Raw genomic sequence first — 26,278 nt, 5'->3', positions numbered from 1 at the left:
TTACTGATTTTGGAATTTGTTTTTTATTCTCTTCAAATTTCGTCACATTATCATCTCTAATTGTTAATTTTCATTTCATTCTATTGTTTTTTTTCTTTTTCTGTTCTTTTTAAATTTCTTGTTTAGCACATTCAAATAATAAAAGTAGTAACAACTTGTAGCCTTTATGGCCATCAAAATGTTTTATTTTTATGATAACTATATATATATATATATATATATATATATATATATATATATATATGTATATGTTTAATAGATTTTCTAAAAGTATTCTGTGAGAACAAGATAGGATTTTTTAGTTGTTTCTAATTTGCTGGATTATGTCCAGGTTTGTTTTGCATTTTTGTTTTGTTGTAATACTGAATTTGAACTTTTTGTATGCCTTTTAAGTATCAAACAAGGTTTACATGATTTTTCTCTCTTTTATATAATTTCTTCCTTCAATAGTAATTGATTTTTTGGATGCAAAACTAACCTTGCCTTCATACCAAAAAACCCAACCAGGTTGTTTGTTTATTCAGTTTTCAATCTACTAATTTATTTATCTTTTGTATCAACAATCATGTGTAATTTATTTCTTATGATGACCTTGCCATGTTTTATTATCAAAGTTATACTTTCTTTGTACATTGGATGGCACAGTGTCTTGCTTTCTTCCAATCTCAGGAAGAGTTTAAGCAAAGTTAGAGTTAATTATCTCCCAGATATTTTGGTAGATTTTGTCAATAATGCCTCTGGATTTTAATTTTCTGGTGGGTAATTTTTAATTCTGGATTCAATACATAAGATATAAGACCTTTCAAATTTTCTGTTTCTTCCAGCAGAAATGTTTCTAATAATTTATTCATATCTTCATTTTCAAATCTATCGACATAAAATTGTATTTAAGATTCTCTTGTTCTCCTTCTAACACCATAATTCCTATACAATGTACCCTTTCTATTTCTGCTATTGTATTTTTAGGTGTTTTCTGATGTTATCTTGATTAGTCCTCATACTAATTTGTAGTTTTTTAAAAAGGCAAATTTTCTTCTCTATTATATTTTTGTCTATTTTAATAATTTTTACTCCTGTGTTTTCTGCAGGTTGGACTTGCAGATTTTTTAACATTTTAAAATTCATGAACAATTCATTTCTTTTTAATCTTCTTTGCTTATACATTACATGTAATCAATTTCCTTCTTGATACGATTTTATCTGTATTCTATCAATTATCAAAACTTGTGGAATTTTAATATTGAGTATTGTTATTGTGATCTAGTTCAAATTTTTTGTAATTTCTTTTATAATTTTTCTTTAGTCCATGGCTGTTTTTGTCTGCTTTTTGATGCTGTGACCAAAATACCTAACAAGAACAAATTAGAGGAAGAAAAGTCTGTTTGGGGCTCATGGTTTTCTAAGTCTCAGTCCATAGATGGCTGACTCCATTGCTCTGGGCCCAAAATGAGGCAGGAAGGATATCATGTTGAAAGGATTCAGTAGAAGAAAAGTGCTTAGCTCATGGCAGAGTAAGGAAGCAGAGATCAGGAGAGAAGGGGCCACAGGGACCATACAAGGTTCCAGGGTACATCCCCAATACCCCAAGTCCTCCAGCTATGCCTCACCTGTCTATGGCTACCTCCCAGTGCATGCAAACTAGACAGGCTTTATAGCTCTCACAATCCAGTCATTTCTCCTCCAAACACTAATTCCTGCATAAATGCAGGCACTGAAGGGGGAAATCTTATATCCAAACCATAGTAAGGGCTATGCATTTATTAATTTCAAAACATATGAGTATTTTGTGGTTTTCTTAGTCCCCATTGTCTAGACAAGCTCTGGATTCCAATTTTTATAACCACCTAACTTTGAAGGCTTTTTTTAAAAGATGTTGCTAGATTATCAGTCTCTTTTTTTTAAATTGGCATATGCTTCTCAGGAAAAAATAGTCACATATACAAGGTGCCCTGAGTTGTATTCTCACTCAAAATTTTGTTCCTCTGATTTTTTTTATTGCTTCTTTACCCTGCAAATGCTTTTCTATGTTCCTTTTTTTTCTTGGTTGCCAGGAGCAGAAGGGTTTTTTTGTGAACTGTCTAGTCCAGCATTATAAGAGTTAGAAGTCAAGACTCACATTACTTTTAACATTTTATTTCTAGGTGCATATATCAAGTAAAATACCCTTTTTTGGATTCTATAGATATATTTGAAATTTCAAATTTATATATTATATACCATTGATGAAGACACTAAACAACTATTCTTTCACATTGGTGAAAACAACACTAATCAGGGATAAAGACTTTAGAAAATCAAATCTCCAGCTAGCCTTTTCAGTCATAAATTTATTCTTCTACTTATACATACAGCTCTTTCCATTTTTAACTACATCTTGTTCATATTTTATTTTATTTTCAATTAGTTATTTTGCTCAGAAAATCTCCATATGGACTTAAAAATATTTTCTTTCGCTTTCATCTTTTAAAAGTTGTTTGAAAATTTATTTTGCTTTGAAGAAGAAAGTTTCTAAAATGCATTATAACCCCTTTTGGAAAATGTATTCCATATAGCAGAGGTTAGCCTGTTCTGAGTACATTGCATTAGGAAAATAGCTCAAAATATGACCAAAGGGTGTGTTGACGTTATGTTTAAGATGTAGTGATATTACATAGTGAAAACTAGTGAATAGAATAAAAGGATGTCTGATATTATAGTTGATTGTATCCTGTTTAGTCATTCAATATACTGATGGAAGAAGGGAAGTTAGTATTATATCTCTGATTTATTTCTACTGTGAATATATGCCTAATTTATTTTAGAAGACCTATTAATATTTTATGTTTAGCCTGTATGAGTCTGATAGGGCTTCTGCAACAAAATACTCATAGATTCAGTGATTTAACAACAGAAATGTATTTCCTCACAGACCTAGAGGCTGAATGTGACTTTGGTTCAAGAGAGTTAGTTTCTCCTGATGCCCCTACACTTGATTTACAGATAGTTTTCTTCTGACTCTGTCCTTATATAGCCTTTCCTCTGTGAAAATACAGGCCTGGTGCTTTTTTTTTCTCATAAGAACACCAGTTATATCAGAATAGGGACCCATTTTTTACTTGATTTTACTTTAATTCTTCAAAGCCATACCGTCAAATACTGTCACATTGGAGATCAGAGTTTTAAGACACAAATTTTAGAGAGAAAAAAATTCACCATGTAACACAGCATATATTCACTCAACAAATATTTATCTACCTAATTTGAGTCAGAGAGTGTTCCTGTATCAGGGATTATATTATAAGGGAGAAAAATAAAATATATGAGATATATTGAATTATTATTTATAAAAAGTTAAGGGAAATGAGCATCTGCATATCAGAGAAAACATTCTGTCTTTTGTTTGGGGGTATTGGCTTATTTCACTTAGCACGATATTCTCCAGCTCCATCCATTTACCAGCAAATGCTATAATTTCATTCTTATTTAAGACTGAGTAATATCCCATTGTGTATATGTAGCACACTTTCTTTATCCATTCATCTTCTGAAGAGCACCTATGTTGGTTACATAGCTTAGCTGTTGTGAATTGAATTGCTATGAATATTGTTGTGGCTTTATCACTATAGTATGCTGATTTTAATTCTTTTGGATATTTGTCAAGGAGTGGGATAACTGGGTCAAATGGTTGTTTCATTCCAAGTTTTCTGAGAAATCTCCATACAGCTTTTCATAATGGTTGCAATAACTTGCAGTCTCAGGAGTCTCATCCTCACCAACATTTATTGTTGTTTGTATTCTTGAAATCACCACTCTAACTGGAGTGAAATGAAATGTTAGAGTAGTTTTGATTTATATTCCTCTAATTGCTAGTGATGTTGAACATTTTTTTCTTGTATTTGTTGATCAATTGTATTTCTTCTGTGAAGTGTCTGTTCAGTTCCTTAGCCCATTTATTGATTGGGTTATTATTATTTTTTTGGTGTTACATTTTTTTTAAAGTTCTTTATATATCCTGGAGATTAATGCTGTATCTGAGGTGCATGTGGTAAAGATTTTCTCCCATTGTATAGACTGTCTCTTCAAAATGGGCAGGGATGCTAAAGAAGAATAGAGTTGCTTTAGATTAGGTAGAGGGGGGTGAAGGGGAGGGCAGTGGGTATGGGGAAAGCAAGGATAGTAGAATAAATGCTTGATTTCAAGCATTATTATCCTATGTACATATACAACTACACGGCCAGTGTGATTCTTCTTCATGTATAACCAGAAGAATGAGAAGTTATACTCCATGTATGTACAGTGTATCAAAGTGCATTCTATACTCACTCATGTGTAACTAATTACAACAATTTTTAATTTTTAAGAAAACCATGGTTATAGTGTCAGAGTGGTACTTTCTAGAATGTAAATGGGGAGTCAGATAACCCATTCCATAGTGCAATCAAAACAAGATGTTGGCTTAGTTTTTGGCATTAATTGTGGAAGTGATGATACAGGTTTTGGGATATGATTTGAAGGTAAGAACGACAGAATCTGTTACATGTAAGGAAATTCCTAAGATTTAGTCTAAGAAAGAAGTAATGATGTTATTTCCTGGCATGATGTGAAGTGCATTGGTGGGGAGTTAATTTGGGAGTGAAAATGAAAAGGGTTCTGTTTTAGATGTGATGAGTTTGAGATACCCATTAAAATACAAGTAGGAATTCTATAGGCCTTTAGCTATAGTGCTCCAAGAACAGGGGGGCTTAAAAGGTTGTTTCAGTACCATGGATGTTATTGAACTGGGGGAACTTGTTGAGGTTACACAGAGTGATAATGTGAACAAAAACTGAAGCAGTGTAAGGACTGAGCCCCAGGACTTTCCAACATTTGAAAAGTGGAAATGAACATTGTGCAATAGATTTTAAGAATGGTTAGTCAACTGGGAATACAAAAAGCCAATGTAATGATGCTGAAGCCAATGGTCATATGTATGATCCCAAGATCTAGAGAATTTACCCCAAAACCAGTTTAATATCTATTGAACTGGAAATCTGAAAAGTTGTATTAATTATACACATAGCTGTGTTGATATCACCTCGTGAGTGAATGATCAAGCCCCGGCAAACAAAGTGTGTCTCTATGACTGTAGTAAGAAGGTAACTAACTCTGGAGTTGAACAGAGAGGAGGAAGAAGTAGCACTTAAACATGGGACATTGAATATTTATCATGTCTAATTTTGATAGGGCCTCTCATAGTCTCATAAAAGAGAATGAAATATAAAGCAATGAAAATATGTTCTTAAAAGTCTCTCACTACATGAAAGTATTTTGGTATTTAATGTGCTTGATTTCAGATTCCCAATAAGTACTTGTTGAGACTCTTAATCTCTTGCTTCTTTCCACAGGTGGGGAGGTTCCATATACAACCCTGGCTACCCGAATGATGATGGGGGCTTGGTGGCTATTTGCTTTGATCGTCATCTCATCATACACAGCAAACCTTGCTGCTTTCCTTACTATCACCCGCATTGAAAGCTCCATCCAGTAAGTACACAAAGATTCCAGTATCCACAAACTGTGAAAATGACGCAAGTGGCTAAAGCTATCTGAGAATAAGTATATAGTATCTGATTATGAATTCACAGCCTCCCTTTGAATAAAAGTTTAGTTTTGTGACTTTGCAGTGTTACCACATGGTTCAACTCCTGAAAATACAATATATTTTTTACTATTATTTTATTACTAAAATTTTATCTATAATTTCAATAGTACTTCCTACATTTTCCTGTAAAGATAATACATTTTCTGGGACAGGATTGTGGCTAAGTGGTAGAGCACTTGCCCAGCATGTGTGAGGCACTGAGTTCAATCCTTGATACCACATAAAAATAAAGAAATTGGGCTGGGGATGTGGCTCAAGAGGTAGCGCGCTCGCCTGGCATGCGTGTGGCCCGGGTTCGATCCTCAGCACCACATACAAACAAAGATGTTGTGTCCGCCGAAAGCTAAAAAAAATAAATAAATAAATATTAAAATCCTCTCTCTCTTAAAAAAATAAAGAATAAAATAAAGGTATTGTGTCCAACTACAACTAAAAAGAAAAAAAATTTAAAGATAACACATTTTCAGAATTTTAATACCCACAAATAATAATCATGTCTGAGAATCATTGTGAAAAGGAAGGAAAAAGGGGTCATACTGAAAAACAATCTTTGCCTTGAGTCTGTCCCATTTTGCACTGTTAGAGTGAACAGTTGAATTCACATAGACGATTGAGAGCTTGATCATTGAGGAGTGGGGTAGAGAGATGGCAATTAGCAGAAAAAACTTGGTATTTCAGTAACCACATTCTGTTTGTCTCATCATTACATTATACTTAATGTGGTCATTATTGCTGTTGTTTTCCCAGCTACAGTTGCAGTGGTAGGAAATGGTCATTAACCATGGTGCATGGTACTTAAATCCTTAAAATTACCTAAGTCAGCGCCTCAATTCAAAAATGCTATTTCCATGAACCCTTAAAGCCCAAAGGCCTTTGATTAACCAGGGCCAGTTTTGCTTTATGGTTTCATGTTTTAAGATCAGCTCTACAATGTAATTTGTGCCCTACTAGAACAGCATGTCCATGTATTGTTCTAAGAAAAATTCCCCTGAAGATGTTTTACTCGTACAGAAACAAGGTAGTTCTAATTTTCCTACTTCTCAAAATCTGGCAATGTAATATTAGAAAAATTAGAAATATTAAAGAATTTCTTAGGGATTTAACTTTTAAAACAACAAAGTTCTTGCTTTAAAAAATATATGGAAGTGAAGTCCATTAGAAGCCATAAAACCATTGTAGTGTAACACTGAAACATAAAATTAAGAATTAATTATCTCTAAAGGAGTAGGATATTTTTCTTTAATTGAAAACCCAAAATTCAACTAACAGTGCTGACAGGCAGTCAAATATTTTATCCATTGATGAAAATGGTATTTCCAATTTCATCAAATCATCCTCCTCAGGTTGTTTTTCAGTTATTCCTTTCACACAGAACCTTCATTCTCTCCCAAATGACTTTATCTTGTAGCCAGCCCTATGGAGAGCAGAAATAATAGACGGTCCTGAGTGAGGCTCAGGGAGGTTAAATTATGACCCCACCAGCATTATTGTGAGCAATAATGAAAGTGATTCCAACCATCTAGCCAGAATATCAACAAAGGTACTAAAACCTTAAAAGTGATGATTAACATTTATCGATCACTTGAAAGATATTAGACTTTATGCTAAGTATTTTAGATGCATTGGTTCATTTAATATTTTAACCATCTTCTAAAGTACATACTATCAATAAGTCATTGTACAAGTAACAAAGCTAAACATTGAGAGGATAAGGAACTTCCAAAAGCCATGGCACTGATTGAGTAAGGACCAGACCTTGAATCTATCTGATTCCTGATGAACCTATATCCTGAATGACCCATGCTAGATCTCATCCCCCTTGAACTTCTGGCCCTAGGTTTTCATAGTTTATTAGAGAGAGTGATCCTTTGCTAAGTATTTTCTAAATCTTCAGCTGGACAGACAAAACAGAGGAAACTTTAATGTTGAGCCATAACTGTAGGCATACATCCAATCCTGGGCTATTTATACCCATAACTGATGTCTGCCATTTAGAGTAAGATACTTTGACATATCCGATTAATACAAATTACATTGGGAAAAAATAGTGTTAAATAATTGTCAAATAAAGGTAATATATATTTAAGGCATATATTTTGATGATTTGAGATATATACATTGTGCAATAATGAACACAATCAAGTTAACTAATGGGAGGCTGGGGATGTGGCTCAAGCGGTAGCGTGCTCGCCTGGCATGTGTGCGGCCCGGGTTCGATTCTCAGCACCACATACCAACAAAGATGTTGTGTCCGCCAATAACTAAAAAATAAATATTAAAATTCTCTCTCTTTCTCTCTCTCCCTCTCTCACTCTCTCTTTAAAAAAAAAAAGTTAACTAATGCACCCATCAACATCCACACTATACATTAAATCCTCAAAATTTGTTCATCTTGTGACTAGAATTTTGACAGACAAGTCCCCATTTTTGCCTCCTTATACCCTCTGCCAACCAGGGTTCTCTCAGCTTCTAAGTTTTCACTTTTTTAGATTCTACAGATAACTGAAATCATATAGTAGTTGTCTTTCTGTGTCTGACTTATTTCACTGATTAAGACCTTCAGGTTCATCTTTGTTGTCACAAATGGCAAAATGGCCTTTAAAAATTAAAATGGAGTGCTTTATTTCATTAAGATACTTCTTATTAATTATGTTTAACTTTAACATTTTTGATATACTGAAAGCTAGAAATCTGTGTAGTTTACATCTAGCTCTAAAGCTTTTTTAAATAAGTAAATGAAAATTTGAAAAAATAAATGAGTTTATATAATAAAGAACAATAATCATAGTAGTATACAAAAATCATGGCTAACATTCATTGAGGATTTATTATGAACTATTATTTTATCATTTACTGTTCAAAACATCTGTAATAATAAAAGGACTTCTATCATTACTATTTTATTATAGATGAGCAAACAGACTGGAAAGGTAAATGCTCAAGACACAGTTAACAAGTGTCAGAACTGGGAGTCACATTACTCCAATGACAACCTATGACCTTATCTGCTAGTCTTTTCCCTGTCTAGTGGTGGTTTCTACAATTTGCTTCATCTGTCATTTCTCTGAAATTGCAGACATCATGGCTGTATCTGAGCTACTTAGTTATTTATTAATTTCAATAGCAACAATTTGTATCTAGACTTTCATGCAATAACTGGGGGCTGAAACTGTTTTCGAATTTTAAACCCCTAAGATTTCTCTAAAAGTAAAACCTAATAGGAAAAGATTGTAATATCACATGATGTTTCCCCTCAAGTGTAGTTCTACAATCCAAAGTAACTGAACATTTATTTAAAAAAAAAAAAAGAACTATTTCTTTCCAACTGGCACTATAAAAATAATCAGTGGGTATAATAAATCTTCACTCCCTTCTAATATTATCACTGGACTAATTTTGGAAGGAGAGAATCAAAGCCAAATAAGTTAAAAGAAGTCTGATTCCCCAAATTTACAAATATCTTCTAATTTCATGCCTCAGCTGTGTTGGTAAACATAATTGCGTACAATATTTCTTGCAAACAAAGTTCCATTTGTAACTAACGATGAAGTTTCTTAAAAAATTCTAATTTTTCTAGAAAGTCCCAAAACTTTTATTTTACAATACCACTCAATGGCATGCTTCTTAATCACTGATATTTGTTAAGACTTTCTCATCAGGAAATGAAGCAGCATATGTCAGTGTGCCTTTTTCCAGCTTAATTTTGCTATGCCGTTAGCAAGTGTATACCAAGCATATCTTCATTCCCAAAATTCAGTTCCTTCTCCAAATGAGGATGGGCAGAGGTGGTTAGAAGAATGTCCCTAAGAAAGAGGAAAGTCTGCTCCTGCTGAATAAATGGTTGATGTAAAGTTTCACAGTTGGTAGGAGAGATCCAATGGATTTATCTGGGGAAAATTGAATAACTTTAATAAAATATTATCTCTTTTTCAAAATTCGTTAACTGATGGCATCTAAACTTCTAGTTGCTACTTGCCATTAATAAAAAAAAATTTTTAAATGAATTCTTCCTCTACAAGATAATACAAAAATTCAATTTTCATGTCCCTTCAATGATGGTGGCAGTACAACTACAACGTAAGGATATTCTGGCTGTGTGATATGAAATAGTGTAACAGATTGTGATACAGCTGGGATTGGCAGTATTGAGATACACAGCTCAGTTGCTAAAGGAAAAAAGATGCCATTGCCATACGAAGCTAAGGACAATTTGGACTTTTTCATTCTCATTGAAAGGTAAAAACATATAGACATTAAATGGAACGTGTGTATTTCTATTGGCCCTCAGGCTAAAAGTGGCAATAGTGAAATGTGTTTGGGGGAGCTTTGGAGGTACTTGCAGAATAAACACTGGGTAACAACATCATCATTAGCTCCATTTGCCCTTATTGTAATGTAATTTCCCAAAAGCTACTTATTCCACATGAGAGGAGACATAGCTATGGGGAATTCATAGTTCTATGGTTACATTTACTAATAACTTTAGAGAAAGACTGGGCTCTGGTGATTGAAATTTGTTTTCATTCCTTGAAGCTAAAAGCAAGCTTGAGTCTTTTCAAAAGAATCCCAACATACCAGCATATTGTCCATGATGCTTGAGGCTGGACTAAACAAAATATGGAGTCAGTGCTGACACAGACAAGCTAACTGAGATAACATTTCTTTCCAAGAAGACACTGAATCAGTACACAAATTTTTTTCTCACTAGAGGAAACCCTTTTTCCCAAGCATACCAATACAAGAAGTTTGCACAAACATTTTTCTACATTTGGAAATATGAGCAATTTTTTTTTTCAGTGCTACACGGTAGGCTTTATCTGAGGCTCAGAAATCTAAGTAAGTCTGTCAACAAGTGTGGTTGTAAAATATGGGTACAGGTAGAATGGTAGAAACTGACAGACGACCCTCTAATGAGAAGGAGATTGGGACTGAAACCTGAATGCATGGTAAGACTTGTTTAGGAATCTGGAATTTCTCCGGGAGATAATAGAGAGTGACAAAATTTAAGACAGAGATTTATCAATTTAGAGAAGAATGGGTGGGAAAGTAAAAAATGTAAAAAATAAAAATAATGTGTAAAAAGTCATTTCAGGTACCTAAAGTACATCTATCCATGGTATTTAGTGTGGATCTCCTTGATTTTAGACTTGATCCACATATCTGATTTAAGGGCTATTTAATTTGGTGATATCATAGGATTAGGATAATTTAAGAGAAATTTGGTTTTAGAAATATCATATCACTGACTGGGTGAGGTGGCATGTGCCTGTAATCCCAGTGGCTAGGAAGGCTGAGGTAGGAGGATAGGGAGTTCAAAGCCAGCCTCAGCAAAAACAAGTGGCTAAACGACTCAGTGAGTCCCTGTCTCTAAATAAAATACAAAATAGGGCTGGGGATGTGGCTCAGTGGTTGAGTGCCCCTAAGTTCAATCCTCAGTATCAAAAAATAAAAAAAGATATATCATATTTCTGGGCTAACATTTACATATATAGGGAATGCAAATATAGAGCTTTAGCTTATATTTTTTGAAAGGTATTTTAGGAGTATGTGGTTTTATTACCTCTTAGATAAATAGGTAGAAAGGAGAATAGTAATCTGAGAAGATTCTAAAAGCCACTGTGCTTAAGATACTTTTCAGATGTAATTTTGCATAAAAGTTACACCTCAAACTCTGCTGTTACTGGGTACGATTATACCTTTTACTTTTAGCTTTGAACCTTAAAAAAAGAATTTAGACTTATTTTTATTCTATTTGAATGTATTTTCTTCTGACTATGAAAGTCATACAGGCCTACTTTAGAAAATAGGAAATGACAATAAAATTTTGAAAAACTAATCAATAATCCATGAGCTATCACATGTCACTAAGCTCTGTTCATATTTAAACAAACTTTCTTTTTATCTTTTTATTTTGAAATAATAGTGTATTTGCCAGAAACTGTAAAAATATAGTACAGAGAAGTGTCATGTATGCTTTATTAAGATTTCTTCAATGGTTACATCATAAATAATTAGAATACAATATCAAAATCAAGAAATTTTGACATTGCTATGATGTGTGCACTTTATTCTATGCCAGTTCATTTTGTGTAAAACTGTAAAACCAACCACCATTGCAAGCCAAATATAGGACTAATCCATCAATACAAAAAAAGTTTTCCTCATCTTACCCTTTAGGTTCACAGTCATTTCCTCCCTCCCTTCATCCCCAAATCCTGCAATCACCAATATGTTCTACATTTCTGTAATTTTTTGTCATTTCAAGAGCACTACACAAATTGAATCATATAGTAGGTGACATTTTAATGTTGGCTTTTTAAATAATAATAATAATAATAATAATAATAATAATAATAATAATAATTCCCTTGAGATCAATCCACTTTGTGGTATGTATCAATAGTTTACTGTCTTTTGTTGTTGAAAACTACCCCATGATATGGTTGTATGACAAATTGTTTAACAATTTACCCAATGAATGGCATTTTGATTGCCCCCAGTTTGGAGCTATTACAAATAAAGATGCTAAGAACATTTATGTGCAGATGTTTTTGTATTGATTTGTTTTCATTTTTTTGTTGTTGTCATAAAAGTTTGGGAGTAAAATTACTGTCATGTGGTATGTTTAGATTTTAAGAAACCACCAAACTATATTTTAGAGTGGCTGTACCATTTTATATTCCAGCTGCTATGCATGTGATACCCAATTCTCTGAATATTTACCATTAACATTTTTTTTAATTTTAATCATTCTGATAGGCGTGTGGTAATATCTTATTGTGTTTTTAATTTACATTTTCCTGGTGTCTAATGATCTTGGATATCTTTTCATGTGCTTATGTATAATCCTTACATCCTTTTACATGGAAAATCTCTCTGTCTTTTGCCAGTTTTCTAATTTAATTGTTTATTTGTGTTTTGCTGCTGAGAGTTCTTTGCATATTCTAGATACAAGTTCCTTGTCAGATATGATTTTGCTATTGTTTTGTCATCTGCAGCTTGTCTTTTCATTTCTCTATAAAGTCTCTCAGAGAACAAAAGATTTTATTTTGATGAAGCTGAATGTATCATTTTTTTATTCTTTTATGGACTGTGTTTCTGGTGTCACATCTAAGTCTTTTCAAGTCTTAGGTCCTAAAATTTTTCTCTTCTACAGCGGTTTTGTAGTTTTTACAATAATTTCACATGCAAATATCAAATCCATTTTAGTACATGTGAGTCAGTTTTTGGTCAATGTGACCAAAATACCTGAAAAGAACAACAGAGAGGAGGAAATTTTATTTGGGCTGGTGGTTTCAAAGGTCTCAGTCCATGGCCAGTCAACTCCATCGTTCAGGCCCGCGGTGAGGCCAAACATCACAGAAGAGTTTAGTAGAGGAAAGATGCTCAGCTCATGATAGCTCAGAAGCAGAGACAGGAAGGGGACAGATTTAATCCCCAAGGCCACGCCCCCGGTGACTATATCCTCCAGCCACAACCAACCTGCCTACAGTTTTCACCCAGTAACCCATTCAAATTTTTAATCCATCGAATGGATTAACCAATTGATGAGATTACAGCTCTAATCACCATCTAAAAGCTCTACCTCAGAACCTTGCTGCATTGGGGATCCTGGTTTTTTTAATCCTAGTTTTCCATGACCTTTTGATGGGCATTCCAGATCCAAAATGAAAGAGGAGAGAGATTTAGGTTGAGGTTTATTTTATTTTATTTTTGCTTCTGAATATTCAGATGGTTCATCAACATTGGATAAGAAGACTATCTTTTTTTCAGGGGAGGTTTGAACTGGGGATTGAACTCAGGGACACTCAACCACTGAGCCACATCCCAAGCCCTATCTTTTATTCAAAGGATTTTATACTTTTAAAACAATGATTTTCCATACTGACTGGCATATCTGCCTCTTGGCTAATATCACACAGGTTTGATCATTGCAACTTGAAATTTGCAAGAGTGATTCCTCTTAACTTACTATTTTTCCCCCAGAATTATTTTAGCTCTTCTATTTCCTTTGCCTTTCCACATAAATTTTGGAATAATCTATTATCATGAGGCAACCAGCACCTCCCCAGGGTAATTTTTTCTGCTCAGAAGGGGATAAACCACCTGAGAAAATAAAAGTCTGAAGCAATCAGTGAAGAAATAAGAGGCAGCATCAGAAAAAGAGGTTTTAAGGGATGGAGCACCTAATAGATCCAGTCCACACAGGAGCTGGAGCTGGACAACTGGAAGATGGCTCTGGTTGTTTTTTTAAGGGGAGTACATCAAAGGCAGGGATAAGGTTTCAGGTATGGCAGGGGACTTGCCACAAACAGGTTGATTGGGCATCTTGGCAAACCACACCCATCTCTGAGAGGCTGTGTTATCTATGTGGCTTCAACAGATCACCCCATTTCCTGTGCTGGGTGGGATCTTTTGGCAGAGCTGGGTGGGATTTCACATGTTTCGGGCCATCTCAAAACCAGCGAGGGTGCTGCTGGGAGTTCCCAAATACCACATTTTCCCATTCAATGGCTACCATTTCATGGGTGGCTTCTGACAGTCTGTATTTATAAAACAAATCTTGCTGGAATTTAGAAAGGGATTGCATTAAATCTGTTTATCAATTTAGGGGAGAATTTACAACTTCACTATTTTGAGTCTTCCAAATTATGAAAAAGGTATGTCGGTTGATTTATTTAGATCTTTGATTTCTTTCAGCAGCATTTTGTAAGTTTCAGCATATAGGTTCTATACATCTTTGTTAGAGTCATACCTAAGTATCCCCCCCCAGTGATTGAAATAGTATTATTTCATTTTTTATTTCAGTTTCCACAAATTAATTACTTGTATACATAAATTTAGTTTCTATATGCCAATCTTATTTTTTGACCTTGCCAAACTCATTTATTAGTTTTAGGAAACTTTGATAGTTTCTTTGAGATCTAAGTAAACTTTTTCACCATTGACACAATAGGGCAGTTTTAGTTCTTCATTTTTTATTTTTAAGCTTTCTGTTTTCTTCTTCTTGTCCTTTATGTGCTAGCTAGGGCTTGGAGTACTGTCATAATAAGAGTTCTTGGTGTGGTATGCATTTTGTTTATAGGATCTCATTTTTGTTTTTAGATATGCTTCATCAAATTGAGAAAATTCTTTTTTAATCCTAGTTTTCCATGAGCTTTTATCATGCATGGTGGTTGTATTTGTCATGATTTTTTCATTGATTGGTATGCTCATGTGATTTTTCTTCTTTAGCCTATTGAATGGATAACATTGATTATTCTTAAAATTATGTCAAGGTTAACTATAGTCCCTTCCAAATCTTCTGCACTTTATTCTCTAAATCTTGCTTTTTTTCCCTTCTTTTATTAATCTAAGGCAATGAAAGATCTCTGACTTTCCCTGACTGCTGCTTCACTTTTTTAATTTTCTCTTAACTATTGTTTCTCTCTTTCCATTATTTACACATTCCAGTTTATTTTTCTGAGTTTGGTATTCAGACTGAACCTCCTTCCATTCTCAGAATTGGCTTGAAAACCTTTCCTCATTAAAGGAAGGAATAAATTTAACTCCATTAGCAGAGCTTACAGTGCCCTTCATGTACTGCTCCAGCCTCATTTCTATCTACTGGCACCAGTTAACCCATTCTCACCTTTGTTCATGCCCTAGTCAAGCCACACTTGTGGGTCACTGCATGCCTCAGTGAAGTTGTACATGCTCTCCCCTATCCCTGACATATCCACAATCCCTTTCTTTTTTGCTGTCTTCCGTTTGCCCAGACATAGTCACTACCCACATGTTTTTTGAGATTATAAATTCTTCAAAGGTAAGGATTGTGTCATTTTCATGTGGTGCTTCCAATGCCTCTCAAAGTTCTTGGCACGCAGTACAAATAATATTAGCAGCTAACGTGTATTGAGTGCTTGCTATGTGACAGACATTTGTAAATGTTTTACATAGACTTTTGCATTTAATCCTTATAATAGCCCCAAGGGGTATATGTTATTATCATCTCCAATTTATAGATGATAAAACTAAAAGCCAGGGTAGTAAGCCCAGACAATCTGGCGTTGAAATTTTTATCTTAACTTAATAGACCATATCATCTGCCAACAGCAAATATGCTGAATCTGTATGGATTTAAGTAATGAACAAATGATATATGAAAACTTAGAGGTCATTATACATTTCTTTTTTTAAAAAAAAAGAGCTCTGCAGGATAGAATAAATAATGACGTTACATTTAGCTAACTTAATTCTTGATATGTCTAAGTTCTCTAATATCTTAGAAGTAAGCACAAGAGACTATGGATTAAAACAAATCTGTATTGAAATTCTCTGCTGCCTATTAGCTGAATGACCTTATCAGAATCCATAATAATTTAAAACTTTATATTCCCTAAGGGCAAAAAGGCATAAGTTTAACTTCATAGCTTTAGTGTAAATATTAAATGAAAAAGAAGAAAAGAAAGAAAGAAAGAAAGAAGTAGCACTGTTCTTGGACCCTGTACGCACCCCAAGTAACATTTGCTTTCATTTGTTTTGTTTACTCTCCCGGATCTTGTATAGGTTCCTTGGACTGGTGGTCTTCCTTTTGCCCCATTTTTAAAGGATATATGTTACACTCAGGTCAGGGCACTGGTAGAGAAAACTTAAAATTTTGACATGTGGTCTCGGAACACGTGGATATGCCCTGGAAGGCTTTGGCTCTTCAGACTCTTTTTGTAGAGTTAGAACTTCACCCTGCTCCAAGAAATTTCTGAGGCCTCTCTCCTGCAAGGCAAAAGATGAGTCTTTTGTCCTTGTCAAACTTCCTCTTCATGATGAGAACTGAAGTTGCAGAAAAATCTCGGGGATATGTGAGGCTTGATAACGGATGAAAGAGACTGTGCACTGAAGCAGTTGCAAGAAGTAACTTTCATGGATTAACAGACCCATGATAGTAGCCCTAGAAGTGGAGAAATTTTACAACCTTATGGAGATGGAATTACCATACTATAAAATTCACTTGTATATCTGCACAACTCAGTGGTGTTTAGTATATTCAAGAGTTATGAACAAAGCATGACAACCTAGTTTTAAAATGTTTTCATCATCCCCAAAAGAAAAACCTATATTTTTTTAGGATGTATTCCCAATGTGGTCTACGCATACACTGGAATTCTATCACCCCACCATTTTTGGTAGTATTATTAACTACTCTTCTCATCTTGTCTACAATGGCACCGTTAAATTCTTTCTTTTACCTCATTCACCTAAGCCTCAATGTTTCTTTCTGATGCTTCTGTTGTTTCTGACACAGCTGCCACTTCCAACCTCATGGCGTATCTTACGATGTGTTGTATTTTGGCCCCGTCACTCAGTCCTCCAGTCCCTTCAAATGGGAAAAAAGCTTTTGTTATCAGCCAAGCTTTATTTGAATTTAAGCATAAATAATGAATCTTAGCAATGATTCACTCTGCGATCTCACCTTAGTGCTTGACTGACTAGGCTCCAGAACAGGCTGCTCCTGATGGTGGCTGGCAATCAGCCTGGGTCAGGATATCTGTTTGCCAGGCAAGCATTCTCTTCTAACTCAACTTTATTTCCCCTATCATAATGCTACTGCCTCCATGTGGCCTCCCCTCTATTCATAATTAGTCCTTCTATTTTGAGCCACTTTGCATCTACCTGGTTTACACTCTGAATTACATCTGGCCATGTATTGGCATATTACTTGTTTTACCTTCCCAGTTAAAATGCATGTTCTTGAGAGCTGCTTTTAAGCATCTTTGTGCCAACCCAGGGTCTTATGTAGTACCTTACTATATATAGGGTACATAATTTGTTACGTGTAATATCCATTCAGTGATTGAATAAGGAAGAGATTTCTTGAATCTGACCTGAAACTATGGAACTATATGAATTGTATAACTCATAAAAATCAGAAGGAGGCAGACATGGTGGTACATATGTAATCCCAGCAGCTTGGGAAGATAAGGCAGAAGGATTTTGAGTTCAAGCCAGCCTCAGCAACTTAGCAAGTTCCTAAGCAAATTAGCAAGACCCTGTATCTAAACAAAATATAGAAAGGCTGGGGTTGTCACTCAGTGGTTAAGCATGCCTGGGTTCAATCCCCAGTGTGGGGGTTGGGGGACAGAAGGAAATGTGAAATCCATTTCTTTGTGCTCTTATTTCACAAAAGAGAGAAATCCCAAAATGGTACTCTCTAGGTTTCCATAGTGTCTCACCCACTCGCTCTTCAGTCCTCCAGGAGCATCCTGTTACATTGCTCTCAGCAGGGAATTGCACACTTTATTAGAAAGTGAGCTGGGCCTGATTCATGCTGCTTTTATGTTTCATTTTAGTACAGAATTGTATAGGCTCAGCTCCAGAACACACAGGCACTACAGACCGAGGATGACATTCATCTCCTTGCTGTGTATTGTTCAGTGTTGCAATGGCTTACTTACCCTTGCACTTAAGAACAGCAATGATGGATGTTTTATGAGCATATAGCCATCTAGATGTCATAGACAGAATCCTATCTTAAAAAAAAAAAAAGAAAAGCAAAAACTCTAAGACTTGTTGGTCGGTCTTTCAAAGCCACCCTTCAGTGAGCATTTAATTAAAAGTTGTCTCCCACTTTATTTGTGGTTCCCAGGAACAGGGCTATGTTAGCATGGGCATAGAATTTGTTTACACAGAGCTCACCAAGACAAAAACTTTGCCAACCTAATAAGCTTCCACAACCCCTAAGGTGATCTCCTTCTTCTAGATAAACTGAATCCTTCTAAACAAATAAATCCTTCTCTCTCTCTAATTCCTCTAAGCCTAGAAACCTATTAAGTACTCGAGAATAAAATTCCCACCTTCTATTTCTTGTTATTTTCCTTCCTTACCTGAAGGCTGCTGAATAAATAAATTCTATCTACCATAAGTTCATGCATATGGTAAAAACTCCCTAGTTGGGAGGACTCTGTTTAATCGCCGTAGAGGAGGTAGTTTTGAGTATGGATTATGCTTTTGCAAAATTAATGTGGGAAGAGCAGTGATAGAAATCAGCAAGAGTGAAGTTGGCAGTCTGGGGCTTTTGGCAGATCACTACTAAGGGATACTGAAGACTTAGGTTCAAGCCTCCAGGTCTCCTTTCTGCTACTAAAAAGCAGGCAAGTTTTAAAGCCTCTTTGCACTTTAAAAAAAAAAAAAAGTGATTCATTTCCTCTCTCACTACATAAACATTGGTTCCATAGTTTGAATGAAGTTATTTTCAGTGTCCCTTCAACTATATTGAACAGGACACAATGAGGTATTTTATTAAAGATTTGAGATACGTGAGAAAACAGATTCGCAGAGATACCTTATAAAAGAAATCCTTGATTGGCAGGCAGAAACTCCTACTTTGTCACCCTCCTGTCTTCCTTTATGTCTGTTTTTCCAGTTTTGCCTTTCTTCCTCTAGCCTCTCCATCATGCTAGCGGCCTTGGCCTGCTGACCTCCACCCTCCACTAAGTACCTGTTTGACCCCATTAGTCCTCAGAACCTCTTAGCGCCTCCACAGCTTCTGTCATCTAAAGATACTCAATTTATTTTTAATGGCTTCCTCCTCCACTCCTACACACACAGACATCTCTATGAGAGGCCCCATTCTCAAGGCCTGATATTAAGGATGAGCTTGGAAAATACCCAAATGGCCCAGATAATGGCAAGTGACGGGGAAGGTGAGGAATGGAGTCTGCAGCTGGCTGGCTCGGCTCTTTTCCCAGATGGAGTTTTCTGGGAGAAATAATGCTGATTTCTCAAGATCTGCTATTGAACTGGGTGTGGGGAGCACATTTGCAGAACAATTTGAGCATTTACGATCTAATAGTGGCTTTTAATAAGACCTCATCTCTGCATCAGGATGCACATTTATTATCAATTTTAGTTAAAATTCCTCAGAAACCAAATATTGCCTAATTGGGCATAGAGGATATTTTCTCTGAATCATTCTTGAAAAAAATAAATGAATGAATGGTTTAAGGAAATTCACAGACCTTCTGTGCTAGAAAGAGGAATCAGATCTTTTGAATTTGAGAATTTTTAAGTGATCAATAAAAATTTGGTCTCCTGCTCTGTATTCTAATGAGCCAGGATTTCTGTTTTTAGTGAGATTCATTAGCACATTCACTAACACCAAGACTTTCTGCCTTCCTTTGACAGGAATAGTTCATTGGCTATTTAAATACAGTAGTAAATTTGCTTACTGTTAATCCTGGTAGTTTCTTTCCTCTAGTCTTTTATTTTTTTTTTCATTCCACTGTGAAAAGTTTGATAATGTGATTAGTGTTTAGAGCTCTTCAAAAGACCATATAGGGGAAAAAATACAAATTGCTATTGATTTCTTTCATTTGAATCTACACTGTATTTTATTTGGATCATTGTTTCATGTAGTATTAGTATGTATTGTTGTACCATAGCTTGTTAGTGGGCCATGTGCAAAGCAGTGATCAATGGTTCAATGTCAGACTTGAAGGGTATATTGAATAAAGGCTTTTCCTTAAGTCAGCATTGGCCTTGATTCTAATTAACATTTCCAGGGTTGATTTGAAGTATGGAATAAGGAGTAAGCTTATTAAATATGCAGATTACTCTATATTGAGTAGGAGTGATTATTGACTAGAACCACACTGTAAGATTTTATAAGGACCTTGACAAATTAAGCAAGGTGATTAGAAGTACAATGAAGTTTAATATGGACAAATATGTGACTCAGAGTGTGTGTGTGTGTGTGTGTGTGTGTGAGAGAGAGAGAGAGAGAGAGAGAGAGAGAGAGAGAGAGAAAGTGTGTTCAGTGTGTTCATTCTGAAGGTAGTTTCAGAATGAACCATGTGACAATTATAATGAATTGTAACATTGCTATTCATTAAGAAAATGACCTAATAGTATAAAAGTTGTTCAAACCTTTTAAATACCACCATGGCCTATTTATTTTTTATATTTTACCACTGTTTGTTTTTTAAATTTATTTATTTATTACATACATGACAATAGTGGAATGCATAACATTCATAATTATCCATTCCCAGCACAATTTTTTATAACTCTGTATATAAAGTATGTTTACAGCAAATTATGCCATTATACATGAGCTCTCTCTTTTTTACATTACAATTCTTAATACTGCAATACCTGTAAACCACAATTTATCATATCTCTGTTTGTATATAAGGTATGTTGACACCAAATTCACATCTTCATACATATATTTTGTATAATGAAGACCACCACCTTCCACCAACCTTGCTATTCCCCTTCCCCCTCCTTTTCCCTCCCACCCCTATTCCCTATCTAGAGGTAATCTTCCTCCCATGCTCTCCCTCCCTACCCCACTTTGAATCATCCCCCTTATATCAGAGAAAACATTTGGCATTTGTTTTTTTGGGATTGGCTAACTTAGCATAATCTTCTCTAATGCCATCCATTCATCCACTGAAGGACATTTAGGTTAGCTTCACAGTTTAGCTATTGTGAATTGTGCTGCTATAAACATTGATGTGGCTGTGTCCCTGTAGTATGCTGTTTTCAGGTCTTTTGGGTATACTCCGAGAAGAGGAATAGCTGGGTCAAATGGTGGTTCCATTCCCAGCTTTCCAAGGAATCTCCATTCTGCTTTCCAAATTGGCTGCACTAATTTGGAGTCCCCGGAGCAATGTATGAATGTAACTTTCCCCCGCGCCCCCTTTCCCCCCCACCCCGCATCCTCGCCAACACTTGTTGTTGTTGTTTGTCTTCATAATAGCTGCCATTCTGACTGGAGTGAGATGGTATTTTAGAGTAGTTGTGATTTGCATTTCTCTGATTGCTAAAGATAATGAGCATTTTTTCATATATTTGTTGATTGATTGATATCCTCTTCTGAGAAGTGTCTGTTCAGGTCCTTGGCCCATTTATTGATTGGAATATTTGGGGTTTGGGGGTTTTTTTGTTTGTTTGTTTTTGGTGCTTCTCTTGTTGAGCTCTTTATATACCCTAGAGATTAGAGCTCTATCTGATGTGTGAGGGGTAAAAATTTGTTCCCTGTTAATCTCACAGATTATTTATTTTGTTGAGAAAAACCTTTTTAGTTTGAATCCATCCCATTTGTTGATTCTTTGTTTTAATTCTTGTGCTATAGGCATCTTACTAAGGAAGTTGGGGCCTAGCCCTACGTGATGAAGATTAGGGCCTACTTTTTCTTCTAATAGATGCAGAGTCTCTGGTTTAAATCCTAGGTCCTTGATCCATTTTGAGTTAACTTTTGTGCATGGTGAGCAAAGGGGTTTAATTTCATTTTGTTGCATATGGATTTCCAGTTTTCACAGCACATCATGACCTATTTATAATGCTCACAAATTATGCAAACCTTAAAGCAGGAGAGGAAAAAAATAGCTAATATCTATGAAAAACTGAGTAATAGATACCATTATCATAAGCAAAATAATTTAATGTTTAACTCAATAAGTATTTTACTACATCAAGAAATATATTAGAAGTAATAAGCAGCTATTGCTCACTTTTACTGAAAACAAAATGAGATGCTTCTTTGATATGGGGGGTTTTGAAATAGGCTTGAGTAAGGAATTCCTAGTATTAAATTTTCTAAGTCACTAAGATACCTTAGGAAAAAAAATAATAAAGTCAGTTTTGTGGACTGGCTTATATGCCTTATGGTATCTAATCGACTTATGTGCTACCTTGAGTGATTCTTTCATAGCTCTCTGATGTTATGATTATGTTAGGATTCTTTTTTAACACTGTTTAGAAATTTGATCATCCCCAGTGGAATTCATGGGAGTTAGTGAAGTCCTTCATTTTTTTCAAGGAGGTAGAAATATAAAAATCCACTATTCTACTGTTGAAGTTTACTGAATTATTTCAAGATATTGCAACAGAAAGTTTACAATCAGCTGACAACCAACACTGACATATTGAAATGATGGATATGAAAAGTTAGAATAAATTCACATTTGTTCCTTCTTTGCTAGAATAAATAAGTATTGTGTCTTTTTCACAGTATATAAGAAATAAACTGCTCATATATTTTGCCATGCATGGTAAAACTGCAAGATAATTGAATTCACAGATCACAGGAGCCTTTTGTAGTGAAGTTTTGCTTGCTTAGTTGATATTTATACAATAATATGTAAATTTTGTTATTGATCACATATTATTTAAATATAATGTGTAAAGCATCCTTTCATGATGTACATGTGTGTATTGTTGTACATATATGTATTTGACATACATATATATGTAATAGTTTATTTATCATTAAATAGTAATATGTAGGATTTATTTAACTAATTGACCATATCATAAATTATAAATCTTCACTGTCATTTTGAATTTAATAGTCATTTTTGTTAATTATGCTTAATAGCAATAAGAACAGAGTATTTCTTAATAAGGACCTATTCTATCCATAAGTTTGAACCAACTTTTAAATTTGTATGGAAATACAAATATTTCTAATTGCTGGAGAATATACTCTTAAGTAGTGTCTGACATCCATTTTTCTAAACTGTATCTGTTTTACGTGAACTTTCAGTTTTACCTGTAACCATCCTATCTCTACCACATGGAGGATAGGAATGCCTCTGATTACTCTGTTAGAGAGAGAGTGCAAGGGGTATTCCTAAATCTGTTAGGAAGGACTTCCGCTATTTTGGAGGACTATAATCCCTTTACCTAGTAATCCACCACAAAGTGACAGTTTTCCACAGAGGAAAGGTGTCCTCCTCATGAATATTGACACATACTTTTTCCAGATCAACCACATTCAAAAATCTATGGCTGTTTAAGCAGTCCTTAAAAATAATAATCAAGTGAGCATTCTAAAACAGTTCAGAAAGAAAAATAAGATGAAGAGAATATACAAGGTCTCTGGGACACCATTAAAATTAAAATATCAAACATTTGCATAATCAACATGCCAGAGGTAAAAGAGCTATGTAGAGGGCACAGACAATCTGATCAGTCAAATAACAGCAGAAAATTTCCTGAATATTGGAAAAGACAGAGGAATCCAGGAAAAGGAGAAATTTAGAAAGCCAATAGGACAAGACCAGAAAAGTACCCCTTTGTAATATATTATAGTTAAACTGCCAAGTAAAAAACAAAGAAAAGAATATTAAAGCTTCAAGAGAGAAGTACCAAGTCACGTTAAAAGGTAGATCCATTAGAATAATAGCAGGTTTCTCAGCAAAATCTCTGAAGTCCAGAGAAACTTAAAACAATGTATTCAAATCCTGAAAGAAAATAGCCTCCAACCAACATTATTACTATACCTGTCAAGGTTCTCCTTTAAAACTGAAGAATAAGACATTCCAAGATAAGCATAAGCTAAAGGAATTCATAACCACTAATCCAGTATTACAGAAAATATTTAAAGGAATTCTACACCCAGAAGAGGAAGAAAGACACAATCAATCATGAGAGCATGGAAAATAAAAATTCTAACTAGAAGAGTAAGATCCAAATGATAAATAAGAGGTCAAACATCAGTTTAGTAAACCATCAATGCCTGAGATATAAAAGTAGAAGAAAATAGCATGGAATATTAAAAAAAAAAAAGAAAAGAAAATCAACAAAACAAAAGGAACAGTTCTATACCTTTCAATAACAAGACAGAATTTAATGGTCTTACTTCACCTATTAGAAGACACAGACTGATTGGATTAGAAAACAAGACCCAACGTGTTGCCTGCCAGAAACTCACCTCACCTGCAAAGATGTACACATATTGAAAGTGAAAGAAAATGGAAAAAGAAATTCTAACTAATGGGATCCAAAAGCAATTATGAGTAGCTATATTTATAAGTGACAAAACAGAATTTAAGAGAATCAGAAGAGACTAAGATCAAGAGAACAATTCATCAAGAACACATAATGATTATAAATATATACATACCAAATATTAGAATACCAAATTTTATACAACAAGCATTACTAGACATAAAGGGAAAAATAGACTCTGGTACACTAATAATGAGACTTCAATACCCTACTTTCACCAATAGATAACATCATATAGGGAAAAAAATCAAAATTATAGTTAAAGAACACTATAAATCAAATAGATTTAATAAATATCTACAGAATATTCCATCTGATGGCTACAGAATATACATTCTTTCCATCAGCATATGAAACATTTTCCAAATGAACCACATATTAGGCCATAAAGTAAGTCTTAACAAATTTTTAAGAATTTAAATAATTTCTTGCATCTTTTCAGATCACAATGGGATGAAACTAGAAATAAATGAAAAAAAATTATTATACAAACCCATGCAGATTCTAAAACACTTTTGAATGAACAGTGTTTATTAAAGAAATCAGGAAAGAAATTTAAATACTCCTATGAATCAAAATGTCAAATGATAATAGAAGTAGAGCATATACTAGAACTTGTGGTATACAACAAAAGTAGAACTAAAAGGTAAGTTTATAGCAATGAGACCAAAAGACAGATCTAAAAATAAATAACCTGATGATGCATTTTAATGTCATAGAAAACCAACAATAAACCAAGCCTCAAATCAGTAGAAGGAAAGAAATAACAAAGATCACAGGAAAAATAGAGACTAAAAGAACAATACAAAGGATCCAAGAAATAGAGTTGTTGTTTTTTTTTAAAGATAAAAAAACTGACCCTTTGCTAACCTAAAGAGAGGGAGAAAAATAAAAACAAATTAGAGATGAAAAACAAGTAATTGCAATGAATACTATTTAAATTTAGAATATCATTAGTGAATATTCTGAAAAACTTCATGCCAATAAGTTGGAAAAATCTAGAAAATATGAACAAATTTATGAACATCTGTGACTTATTCAAACAGAACCAAGATGATTTCAAAAACAAGAAATGAGATTGAAAGAGTAATAAGATTTCCATCGAAGAGAAACCAAGGACCAGATGAGTTCACTGATAAATTTTCCCAGATTTTTAAAGAACTAATATCAATGTTCCTAAAGCTATTCCATAAAATAGAAAGGGAAGAACCCTTCTAAACTTATTCATGAAGCCAATATTACCCTGTTACCAAATTTGACAGTGACACAACAAATAAACAAAATTATAGACCAATATCCATAATGAACATAGATGCAAAAATCCTCAATAAAATACTTGCAAGTCAAATTCAATAGGGCATTAAATGATCATACACTATGATCAAGTTGGTTTCATTCCAGGAATGCAATGATAAATTTTAAGATATGCACAACAAAAAATGTAAGATAGCACATAAATAAAATCACTAAAAATCACTTGATTATCTTAATAGTTGCAGGAAAATTCTTTGATAAAACTCAACACCCTTTCATGATAAAAGTCATAAATGAATTAGGTACATAAGCTTCATACTTCTATATAAGAAAGGCTATATATTATAAACCCATAGTCAAAATCATGCTCGATAAGGAAAAACTGAAAACATTTTCTCTAAGGTCAGGAACCAGGCAAGGGTACCCATTCTTACCACTCTTAATCTGTATAGTATAGAAATTCTAGCCAGAGCAATTAGGCAAGAGCTGGGGGTAAAGCCGGGTAAGGGAGGAGGTACAAATAGTAAAGGAGAAGATCAAATTATCCCTATTTGCTGATGACAAAATTCAAAGAAAATACTAAAGACTTCAGCAAAAGACTCTTAGAACTCATAAACAAATTTAGTAAAG

General features: G+C 34.3%; 1 protein-coding gene across 3 annotated transcripts in view; it reads left to right on the top strand.

Moving 5' to 3' along the window:
* GRID2 (glutamate ionotropic receptor delta type subunit 2) overlaps positions 1-26,278 on the top strand; it is a gene marked incomplete at both ends in the record, with an annotated part of 1,503,481 nt that overhangs the window by 1,192,436 nt on the left and 284,767 nt on the right. For all 3 annotated transcript variants that reach the window (XM_081304511.1, XM_081304512.1, XM_081304510.1), the window contains one exon: positions 5,364-5,502. In XM_081304511.1, coding sequence (XP_081160637.1) covers positions 5,364-5,502 — 139 coding nt within the window. The remainder of the gene's footprint in view (positions 1-5,363; positions 5,503-26,278) is intronic.

Source organism: Spermophilus citellus, assembly GCF_964194105.1.
Source record: "Spermophilus citellus genome assembly, chromosome: 8".
Classification (NCBI taxonomy): Eukaryota; Metazoa; Chordata; class Mammalia; order Rodentia; family Sciuridae; genus Spermophilus; species Spermophilus citellus.
The sequence above is the reverse complement of the archived record's forward strand: the minus strand, read 5'-3'. Positions and strand labels throughout refer to the sequence as shown.